Source organism: Aegilops tauschii, chromosome 6 (genome assembly GCF_002575655.3).
Source record: "Aegilops tauschii subsp. strangulata cultivar AL8/78 chromosome 6, Aet v6.0, whole genome shotgun sequence".
Taxonomy (NCBI): domain Eukaryota; kingdom Viridiplantae; phylum Streptophyta; class Magnoliopsida; order Poales; family Poaceae; genus Aegilops; species Aegilops tauschii.
Genome location: NC_053040.3, coordinates 28,536,529 through 28,548,740, shown reverse-complemented (window position 1 = coordinate 28,548,740; position 12,212 = coordinate 28,536,529). Strand labels below are relative to the sequence as shown.

General features: G+C 42.0%; 1 protein-coding gene across 1 annotated transcript; it reads right to left on the bottom strand.

Annotated features, from left to right (window-relative positions):
- Positions 1 to 9,327: 9,327 nt before the first annotated feature.
- Positions 9,328 to 10,424, bottom strand: LOC120970477 (alpha/beta-gliadin A-II). Its single transcript, XM_040397546.2, has one exon. It carries the CDS (start codon positions 10,347 to 10,349, stop codon positions 9,492 to 9,494), a length of 858 nt encoding a protein of 285 aa, XP_040253480.2. The 5' UTR covers positions 10,350 to 10,424; the 3' UTR covers positions 9,328 to 9,491.
- Positions 10,425 to 12,212: the final 1,788 nt, after the last annotated feature.

The window sequence follows — 12,212 nt, the reverse complement described above, 5'->3', positions numbered from 1 at the left end:
AATTTAAGATTTTTAATTTATTAAATGGTTAATTAGGGGATGTGGGTCCCGGTGTCAGCGGGTCAGTGGGGGTTCATTAGCGAGGGGGGGGGTAGGCCGTTTAGGGGCGGTTAAACGTGAGCAGCGGCGGAGCCAACCGGGAGCTTCGGCGCTGGCAGAGCAGCGGGAAGCGGCGGCGGCCACAGCGCAATATTAGCGTAGCAGTAGAGCGGTGGCGAGGCGCGGGCGGGGGAGGCGTGGCAGCGAGCAGCGGGACAGGGGCAGCCGACGCCCCTAAAAGATGGCACGGGGGAGCATGGGGGCCGCGGCGAGCGCGGGACGAAGGCGGGCCGGACAAGGGGATCACGGCGCGGGCGTGGCTAGGGTCATGCGCGCACAAGCGTGCAGGAGAGGGCGCTGAGCGGGGGCTGGCGCGGTGGTGGGCGTGCGCGCGGCGAGGGGCACGGCGGGCGGCGCGGTGAACACTGCTACCTCTTGAGCACTGCGTTGGTTTTCCCTTTGAAGAGGAAAGGGTGATGCAGTAAAGTAGTGTAATTATTTCCCTCAGTTTTTGAGAACCAAGGTATCAATCCAGTAGGAGGCCACACTCAAGTCCCACGCACCTACACAAACATATAAGAACCTCGCAACCAACGCGATAAAGGGGTTGTCAATCCCTTCACGGTCACTTACGAGAGTGAGATCTGATAGAGATGATAAGATAAATTTTTTTGGTATTTTTATGATAAAGAGTAAAAGTAAAGATTGCAAGGTAAATAAAGATAGAAATAGCTTGTTGACGGAAGATTAATATGATGGAAAATAGACCCGGGGGGCCATAGGTTTCAATAGTGGCTTCTCTCAAGAGCATAAGTATTACGGTGGGTAAACGAATTACTGTCGAGCAATTGATAGAATTGAGTATAGTTATGAGAATATCTAGGTATGATCATGTATATAGGCATCACGTCCGTGACAAGTAGACCGAAACGATTCTGCATCTACTACTATTACTCCACACATCGACCGCTATCCAGCATGCATCTAGAGCATTAAGTTCGTAAGAACAGAGTAACGCTTTAAGCAAGATGACATGATGTAGAGGGATAAACTAATGCAATATGATATAAACCCCATCTTTTTACCCTCGATGGCAACAATACAATACGTGCCGTGCTGCCCCTGCTGTCACTGGGAAAGGACACCGCAAGATTGAACCCAAAGCTAAGCACTTTTCCCATTGCAAGAAATATCAATCTAGTAGGCCAAACCAAACTGATAATTCGAAGAGACTTGCAAAGATAACCAATCATACATAAAAGAATTCATAGGAGATTCACATATTGTTCATAGATAATCTTGATCATAAACCCACAATTCATCGGATCTCGACAAACACACCGCAAAAAGAAGAGTTACATCAAATAGATCTCCAAGAGAAACGAGGAGAACTTTGTATTGAGCCACAAAGAGAGAGAAGAAGCCATCTAGCTAATAACTATGGACCCGAAGGTCTGAGGTAAACTACTCACACATCATCGGAGAGGCTATGGTGTTGATGTAGAAGCCCTCTGTGATCAATGCCCCCTCCGGCAGGACGCCGGAAAAGGCCCCAAGATGGGATCTCACGGGTATAGAAGGTTGCGGCGGTGGAATTAGGTTTTCATGGTCGCTTCTGATGGTTTGGGGGTACGTAGGTATATATAGGAGGAAGAAGTAGGTCGGTGGAGCCACGAGGGTGGAGGGCGCGCCCAGGGGGTAGGCGCGCCCCCCTACCTCATGGCTTCCTCGTCTGTTCCTTGACGTCCACTCCAAGTCCTCTAGATCACATTTGTTCCGAAAATCACGTTCCCTAAGGTTTCATTCCGTTTGGACTCCGTTTGATTTTCTTTTTCTGCGAAACACTAAAATAGGCAAAAAAACAGCAATTTGGGCTGGGCCTCCGGTTAATAGGTTAGTCCCAAAAATAATAAAAGTGTATAATAAAGCCCATTAATCATCCAAAACAGAATATAATATAGCATGGAACAATCAAAAATTATAGATACGTTGGAGACGTATCAAGCATCCCCAAGCTTAATTCCTGCTCGTCCTCGAGTAGGTAAATGATAAAAACAGAATTTTTGATGTGGAATGGTACTTAGCATAATTTTCAATGTAATTCTCTTATTTGTGGTGTGATATTCAGATCCGAAAGATTCAAGATAAAAGTTTAATATTGACATAAAAGTAATAATACTTCAAGCATACTAACTAAGCAATTATGTCTTCTCAAAATAACATGGCCAAAGAAAGTTCATCCCTACAAAATCATATAGTTTGTTCATGCCCCATTTTCTTCACACAAGAATGCTCTCATCATGCACAACCCCGATTACAAGACAAGCAATTGTTTCATACTTTAGTAATCTCAAAAAAAATTCAACTTTCACGCAATATATGAGCGTGAGCCATGGATATAGCACTATGGGTGGAATAGAATATGATGATGGGGGTTATGTGGAGAAGACAAAAAGAAAAGAAAGTCTCACATTGACGCGGCTAATCAACGAGCTAGGGAGATGCCCATCGATTGATGTCAATGCAAGGAGTAGGGATTGCCATGCAACGGATGCACTAGAGCTATAAATGCATGAAAGCTCAACAAAAGAAACTAAGTGGGTGTGCATCCAACTTGCTTGCTCACGAAGACCTAGGGCATTTGAGGAAGCCCATTGTGGGAATATACAAGCCAAGTTCTATAATGAAAAATTCCCACTAGTATATGAAAGTGACAAAACAAGAGACTCTCTATCATAAAGACCATGGTGCTACTTTGAAGCACAAGTATGGAAAAAGGATAGTAACATTGCCCCTTTTTTTGGGCCTTTTTTTCATTTGGCCTTTCTCCTTTTTTTGGGACAATGCTCTATGAATGATGATCATCACACTTCTATTTATTTATAACTCAATGATTACAACTCGATACTAGAACAAAGTATGACTCTATATGAATGCCTCCGGCGGTGTACCGGGATGGGCAATGAATCAAGAGTGACATGTATGAAAAATTATGAACGGTGGCTTTGCCACAAATACGATGTCAACTACATGATCATGCAAGGCAATATGACAATGTTGAAACGTGTCATGATAAACGGAACGGTGGAAAGTTGCACAACAATATATCTCGGAATGGCTATGGAAATGCCATAACAGGTAGGTATGGTGGCTGTTTTGAGGAAGATATAAGGAGGTTTATGTGTGACAGAGCGTATCGTATCACGGGGTCTGGATGCACCGGCGAAATTTGCACCAACTCTCAAGGTGAGAAAGGGCAATGCACGGTACCGAAGATGCTAGCAATGATGGAAGGGTGAGAGTGCATATAATCCATGGACTCAACATTAGTCATAAAGAACTCACATACTTATTGCAAAAATCTACAAGTCATCAAAAACCAAGCACTACGCGCATGCTCCTAGGGGGATAGATTGGTAGGAAAATACCATCACTCGTCCCCGACCGCCACTCATAAGGAGGACAATCAAAGAACACCTCATGTTTCAAATTTGTTACACAACATTTACCATACGTGCATGCTACGGGACTTGCAAACTTCAACGCAAGTATTTCTCAAATTCAAAACTACTCAACTAGCACAACTTTAATATCACTACCTCCATATCTCAAAACAATCATCAAGCATCAAACTTTTCTTAGTATTCAACGCACTTATAAGAAAGTTTTTACTAATCTTGGATGCCTATCATATTAGGACTAATTTCTCAATTTAAGCAAATTACCATGCTGTTATGTAGGACTCTCAAAATGATATAAGTGAAGCATGAGAGAAAAATAGTTTTTATAAAACAAAACCACCACCGTGCTCTAAAAGATATAAGTGAAGCACTAGAGCAAAAACTATATAGCTCAAAAGATATAAGTGAAGCACATAGAGTATTCTAATAAATTCTGAATCATGTGTGTCTCTCTCAAAAGGTGTGTACAGCAAGTATGAATGTGGTAAAATAAAAAGCAAATACTCAAATCATACAAGACGCTCCAAGCAAAACACTTATCATGTGGTGAATAAAAATATAGCTCCAAGTAAAGTTAACGATGGACGAAGACGAAAGAGTGGATACCTTCCGGGGCATCCCCAAGCTTTGGATTTTTGGTGTCCTTAGATTTACCTTGGGGTGCCTTGGGCGTCCCCAAGCTTAGGCTCTTGCCACTCCTTGTTCCATAATCCATCAAATCTTTACCCAAAACTTGAAAACTTCACAACACAAAACTTAACAGAAAATCTCGTGAGCTCCGTTAGCGAAAGAAAACAAAACACCACTTCAAGGTACTGTATTGAACTCATTCTTTATTTATATTGGTGTTAAACCTAATGTATTCCAACTTATCTATGGTTTATAAACTATTTTACTAGCCATAGATTCATCAAAATAAGCAAACAACACACGAAGAACAGAATCTGTCAAAAACAGAACAGTCTGTAGTAATCTGTAACTAACACAAACTTATGTAACTCAGAAAAATCTACCAAAATAGGAAGACCTAGATAATTTGTTTATTGATCTACTGCAATTGGAATCAGTATTTTATCACGTTCTGGTGATTTTTAACAATTGTTTTCGTGAACAGAAAGTTTCTGGAATTTTCAGCAAGATCAAATAACTATCATCCAAGAAGATCCTATAGGTTTAACTTGGCACAAACACTAATTAAAACATAAAAACAAGTCTAACCAGAGGCTAGATCAAAGATTTATTCCTAAACAGAAGCAAAAAAACAAAAAAACTAAAATAAAATTTGGGTTGCCTCCCAACAAGCGCTACCATTTAACGCCCCTAGCTAGGCATAAAAGCGAGGATAGATCTAGGTATTGCCATCTTTGGTAGGCAATCCATAAGTAGCTCTCATAATAGATTCATAAGGTAATTTTATTTTCTTTCTAGGAAAGTGTTCCATACCTTTCCTTAACGGAAATTGGAATCTAATATTTCCTTCTTTCATATCAATAATTGCACCAATCGTTCTAAGGAAAGGTCTACCAAAAATAATAGGACATGAAGGATTGCAATCTATATCAAGAACAATAAAATCTACGGGCACATAGTTCCTATTTGAAACAATAATAACATCATTAATTCTTCCCATAGGTTTCTTGATGGTGGAATCCGCAAGATGCAAATTTAGAGAACAATCATCAAATTCACGGAAACCTAGCAAATCACACAAAGTTTTTGGGATCGTGGAAACACTAGCACCCAAATCACACAAAGCATAGCATTCATGATCTTTAATTTTAATTTTAATTGTAGGTTCCCATTCATCATAAAGTTTTCTAGGGATAGAAACTTCCAACTCAAGTTTTTCTTCATAAGATTGCATCAAAGCAACAACGATATGTTTAGTAAAAGCTTTATTTTGACTATAAGCATGAGGAGAATTTAACACGGATTGCAACAAGGAAATAAAATATATCAAAGAGCAATTATCATAATTAAATTCCTTGAAATCCAAGATAGTGGGTTCATTGATATCTAAAGTTTTGACCTCTTCAATCCCACTTTTACCAAATTTTGCATCAAGATCTAAAAACTCCGAATTTTTGGGACGCCTTTTAACTAAAGTTGACTCATCTCCAGTCCCATCATTATCAAGATTCATATTGCAAAACTAAGATTTAATAGGGGACACATCAATAACTTTTAGATCTTCATCTTTATTCTCATAAAAAATTACCGGTTTAGCGGCCATCTTATTAACTAAGGTGGCCTGCTTATCCGAAATTTCAGCAATTAATTTTTCGAGATGAGAAATCTAAGATTTCAGACCATAAAATTCCTTAGACATATCGTCGAGCTCTTTATTCATGTAACCCATAAAGCTTTTTTGTTCCTTAAGCTCGTTTCTAAAGAAATTGTTATGCTCAAATTGTAAAGTCATGAAACTTCTGACGTTGCTTTCAATCTCTTCTAACCTTTTAATGGAAGATCACCAAATCTAGGTAGAGCCATCGCGACAAACAAGCAATCCAACACACGAGCAAACAAGAAGCAAACGAAAAGGAGGCGAAGGGAAAGAGGAGGCGAATAAAACGGCAAGGGTGAAGTGGGGGAGAGGAAAACGAGAGGCAAATGGCAAATAATGTAATGCGAGGGATAAGAGTTTGTGACGGGTACTTGGTATGTCTTGACTTGTGCGTAGACTCCCCGGCAACGGTGCTAGAAATCCTTCTTGCTACCTCTTGAGCACTGCGTTGGTTTTCCCTTGAAGAGGAAAGGGTGATGCAGTAAAGTAGCGTAAGTATTTTCCTCAGTTTTTGAGAACCAAGGTATCAATCCAGTAGGAGGCCACACTCAAGTCCCACGCACCTACACAAACAAATAAGAACCTCGCAACCAACGCGATAAAGGGGTTGTCAATCCCTTCATGGTCACTTACGAGAGTGAGATCTGATAGAGATGATAAGATAATATTTTTGGTATTTTTATGATAAAGAGTAAAAGTAAAGATTACAAGGTAAATAAAGATAGAAATAGCTTGTTGACGGAAGATTAATATGATGGAAAATAGACCCGGGGGCCATAGGTTTCACTAGTGGCTTCTCTCAAGAGCATAAGTATTATGGTGGGTAAACGAATTACTGTCGAGCAATTGATAGAATTGAGCATAGTTATGAGAATATCTAGGTATGATCATGTATATAGGCATCACGTCCGTGACAAGTAGACCAAAACGATTCTGCATCTACTACTATTACTCCACACATCGACCGCTATCCAGCATGCATCTAGAGTATTAAGTTCATAAAAACAGAGTAATGCTTTAAGCAAGATGACATGATGTAGAGGGATAAACTCATGCAACATGATATAAACCCCATCTTTTTATCCTCGATGGCAACAATACAATACGTGCCTTGCTGCCCCTGCTGTCACTGGGAAAGGACACCGCAGGATTGAACCCAAAGCTAAGCACTTCTCCCATTGCAAGAAAGATCAATCTAGTAGGCCAAACCAAACTGATAATTCGAAGAGACTTGCAAAGATAACCAATCATACATAAAAGAATTCAGAGGAGATTCAAATATTGTTCATAGATAATCTTGATCATAAACCCACAATTCATCGGATCTCGACAAACACACCGCAAAAAGAAGAGTTACATCAAATAGATCTCCAAGAGAAACGAGGAGAACTTTGTATTGAGATCCAAAGAGAGAGAAGAAGCCATCTAGCTAATAACTATGGACCCGAAGGTCTGAGGTAAACTACTCACACATCATCGGAGAGGCTATGGTGTTGATGTAGAAGCCCTCCGTGATCAATGCCCCCTCCGGCAGGACGTCGGAAAAGGCCCCAAGATGGGATCTCACGGGTACAGAAGGTTGCGGCGGTGGAATTAGGTTTTTGTGGTCGCTTCTGATGGTTTGGGGGTACGTAGGTATATATAGGAGGAAGAAGTAGGTCAGTGGAGCCACGAGGGGCCCATGAGGGTGGAGGGCGCGCCCAGGAGGGTAGGCGCGCCCCCTACCTCGTGGCTTCCTCGTCTGTTGCTTGACGTCCACTCCAAGTCCTCTGGATCACGTTTGTTCCGAAAATCACATTCCCGAAGGTTTCATTCCGTTTGGACTCCGTTTGATATTCTTTTTCTGCGAAACACTGAAATAGGCAAAACAACAGCAATTTGGGCTGGGCCTCCGGTTAATAGGTTAGTCCCAAAAATAATATAAAAGTGTATAATAAATCCCATTAATCATCCAAAACAGAATATAATATAGCATGGAACAATCAAAAATTATAGATACGTTGGAGACTTATCAAACACGGTGGAAAGAGAAGGAGGGAAACGGGGGCGGCTCACAGCGTTGCCAAGAAGGGGGGCGGCGTGGCTTGAGGAGGCGAGTCGGGGAGAGATACGAGGAGGCGACGCGAGGTCCGGCGACGACGAGGTCTTCGGGTGGCGGTGCTGGCGCACAACGTCGATGGAGGGGGGCGTCGGGCTCATTGCCCCTTCTCGATCCATATCGGGTCGGGGAAGAGGAGCGAGAGGGGAGGAGAGCAGGAGACGGGCGGCGGGGAGGAGGCCCGGCGACGCCGGCGGGCGATGGGCGAGCGGGTGATTCGGCGATGGCGACGGGGTCGATGGGGGCGATCCCCTCCCCGATCCAGATGGGATCGAGAGGTGGGGAGGCTGACGAGGGGGTGTGGGGGAAGTGGGGCGATCGGGCTATTGTTCGATGGGGAGTGGGGGGTTAAGGGAGGCGGCTGGGCCGGCCTAGCTAGCCTAGTGGCCAGCTAGGCCGAGGCCCAGTGAGGGGTTGCCCCCTTTTGCTTTTATTTGTTTTGTCTTTCCTTTTATGTTTTATCCTATTTTTCAATCTACTTTAATTTTGTAAATTATATAATTAGCATCTAAATTTTTTCTACTAAATATACCACTGCCACCAAAAGTTTGGTACCCAATTAATTTAGTTAGAACATTTTTACTATTTTAAAAGCATTTAAATAATAGTTTAAGCCACTGTTTTATTCCTTTTAGAGTATTTAAACATTTTATAAAAGTGTGGTTTCTCCACCATAATTACTTATGCATTATTTTTCACCTCTCGAAGATTTTAGTTTTAATGTTTGAAACTTTTGATGTTTGCCTTTATTTTAAATTTGGATTTGAATGGGATTGAATCATTGTGAGGTTAACAACAGTAATCGTGGTGACGTGACATCATTAGCAGGGAACTACCATAGCATAACTAACCGGGCGTTACAAAAGCTAACCCTCAAACCGCTCACAACCATCTGGACATGTTTTGCCATCCAATACGGTCCTATATCGGCCCGCAGGCCAGTCTGGATGTGCATTTTCCTGTAAACCAAAAACAAACTACGAGGCTTTGTGGGCGTCTGGACCGCTGCCACGGCCGCTTCTTACTCCCTTGACCCACCAAAAACACCTCTCCCGCGCCCGCACCCCTTCACATGAGAAGCAGTTAGGTACTAGTGCTCCAGAGCACCGGTACCTCATTCATGCCGATTTGGAGTAGCCACGATGAATATACTCATGTTGAGGAGAAGTACCAGCCACAAAAATCAATGTAATTGATTGATGAATTGAATGCTTCTCAGCAAATAATTGATCAAGGGCAAGCCAAGGATGTGGATAGTCCTTACTACTTTAATAATACTCCATTTGAAAGTCCAAGGAAATACTTCAATTTAATTCAAATTTCAGACTCATTTTGTTATCTTTAGATTAATGCAACATAAATATCTACTTAATGCATAATATATATAATTAGGGGTGAACTTGTGAATGGGCACATGAGTGGAACTCAAACAAACAATCATATGTAGACAAGACCTGTGTTTGTCTTTTATTCCCAAGTTTGAACTAGTATAGTTCAGGTTCTTACATGATAGTGCATGTCACTTTATTTTTTCACCGCTACAACGACCAATCCATGGACTAAGAAAACGGTGTATCATATATCTACTACTAGAGTTCTTCTCTTCTCAGTTAGTACTGAAGATGCCAAATGGAGCAATGGTGCAATATGGAGGGATATACACATTGCACATTGCAGGTAGCGTCTGTAGCGCTAGGTTCCTTATTGCCTCAAACTGGGGCAGTTGTTGAGGCTGGAAAGAGCCCTGGGCCTGTGGGTTTTGCTGAGATGGTTGGAAGGAGCCCTGGCCTGATGGATATTGTTGCTGAGGCTGTTGGAAGGAGACCTGGCTCAACGGTTGTTGTTGTTGTTGTTGTTGTTGTTGGTGGTGGTGGTGTTGTTGATGCAGAATAATAGCATGAACAACATTGTGGATGGCTTGGCACCGCGACTGCTCGGGGATCTGCCACAGCTGCTGACAACACAATTGTTGCACCAGCTGGTAAGTACTTTCTTGCAAAACTTGTGAGCTTCCATGCGCTATGTTGTGTTGTTGCAATACAACATCCCTGCATGGAATCAGTTGTTGTTGCAAAATTTGTTGAAGGATTTGTTGTTGTTGTTGTTGTTGCTGCTGCTGCGAAATTGGTTGTTGTGGTTGCGAATACTGTGGTTGCAGCTGTGGATATGGTTGTTGTGGTCGAAATGGTTGCGGCTGCGGATATGGTAGTTGCGGCTGTGGAAATGGTTGCAGCTGCAGATATGGTTGTTGTGATGGAAATGGTTGTGGCTGCGGATATGGCTGTTGTGGTGGAAATGGTTGTTGCTGCCCTGGAAATTGTTGTTGTTGTACCAATGGAACTTGCTCTTGTGGCTGTTGCTGAGATGGATTTTGTAGCTGCAATTGTGGCACTGGAACTCTAACTGCAGTTGTGGCGGTGGTCCCCACAATAGCAAGGAGGGCAAGGATGAGAAAGGTCTTCATGGTGGATTTGTATTGAGCACTGCTTGCTTGGCTTAAATGATGCGCTCTACTTATGAGAATGATGGATGAGGAAGGATGATCGTCATGCTACGGGCCTATTTATAGCTGCCATGGCATGATCTCTTTCACAATTGGCATTTGCTTGTGTGGAAGTGTTTGGATACTTCTCAAAATCAAAATTTGGTATGTTGTGTTCGGTGGCACTACTTACAAGTGTATTCTTGGACTGGTCATTAAAGTTCCTTGTTGTTGCACTATTATTCCACAACCAAAAAGGTGTGATAACACACATGACTCATCTTATTCACTTTACAGCTCAAACACTAATCTAGATTGCCTATTTTTCTGAAACTAAGTTTGTAATTTTCTGCAAATTGTTACGCATAAACTAGATAAGCATGGCTAGCACAGAACTTAGTTTGTAATCTTGTGTGGCCTGTTAAGGTAGATAAGACTAGTAATATAACTTGCTTTAGTAGGCCATGACTCATCAAATTCCTTTTACATGTCAAGTGTTGTAGTGTTCTAGAGGTTATTAGCAAACATAAATTTTGTAATGTTCTACAAGTTGTTACATGTAAACTAGATAAGCTTGACTTGCACACAAACAAGGTTTTAATCATGTGTGACCTGTTAAGATGGATTAGACTAGTAATGTGCCTTTGATAGACCATGACTCATCAAATTGCTTTTACTTGTCTTAAGTGTTGTATATGTTGTAGAAGTTATTAACACTTATCAGCTTAGTATGGCTTGCAATGTGTGTGCATGCCAAGGTACGTTCTAGCTTCTATTCGTTTGTAGATCTTATTTTGATTTACGCAAATCGTATAAATGATCATCTACGATAAAGCTTGCGAGTGCAGCTGTAACAATGTTGGCAGGGTCGGAGGGAGCTTGTGGCATGCCATGAGTTCTTATGACAACCGTTCATCATGTGTGAAAAGATACGCGTTATGTTTTTCATGCGTGCTAAAAAGATGTTTTTAAATACAAATTATATTTTGATTAGCAAAGTTCTCAGAAAAGTTGACATGACCTCTACTCATTATTTATCTTTTGGATCAAATTCAAATAATAATAAAATAAATGGATGTGATTCCATCATGGCCATTTCAAATATATTTGAAAGTAAATCCAAACATTATCCTCAGATTACAGTATAAATTACACGTCAACTGTTTGAGATAAAAATATAAATGATCTATTATATTATTAAAAGAAGAAAAATGAGTTAAAAAGAATGGATGTGATTTGCTTGAATGAATGTGTATGCATGTCTCCTTATCCCGCAAGTTTCCAGAAAAACAACGCTAGGCTCACTCTATTGGAATCAGTCGGATCACAATAAAGCATATGTAAGAGGAAAGCTGGAGTCCGAACCTAACATATAAACGTGTCTTTCCTTATAACTTGTTATAAGTGCTTTTTATGATTAAAAAACACAATGGATTCATAAACTCTAAGGCATCTCCAACGTCGACCCTCAATTAAACCGTCCACAACCATCCGGACCACATGGTCCGGACGTGTTGTGCCATCCAATGCGGGCCTGTATTGGTCCATCAAACGGTCCGGACGTACTTTCTCCCGTAAACCGGAGACAAACATGGAGGGGGGGCTTTCCAGGCGTTCGGACAACACCCATGACCTCTTCTCACCACCCGTGCCCACCCAAACCCCCTCCTCCCTCACCTGCACGCGTTCCCACTCTGCGCCAGCTGCCCGCATTCATGCGCTGCAGAGCGGACGCGACCTCTCACTACCTCCGCAATGGAAGCAGCACGCCGGCCGAGGGCGCTGCCCGCTGCACGCCGGCTAAACACGCATCCTTGCCTCATTCCTGCAGACTGCCCGCCTTCC

What these genes read in the sequence shown, in the direction of transcription:
- LOC120970477 (XM_040397546.2), bottom strand. Translation starts at nt 10,349, where the DNA reads ATGAAGACCTTTCTCATCCTTGCCCTCCTTGCTATTGTGGGGACCACC.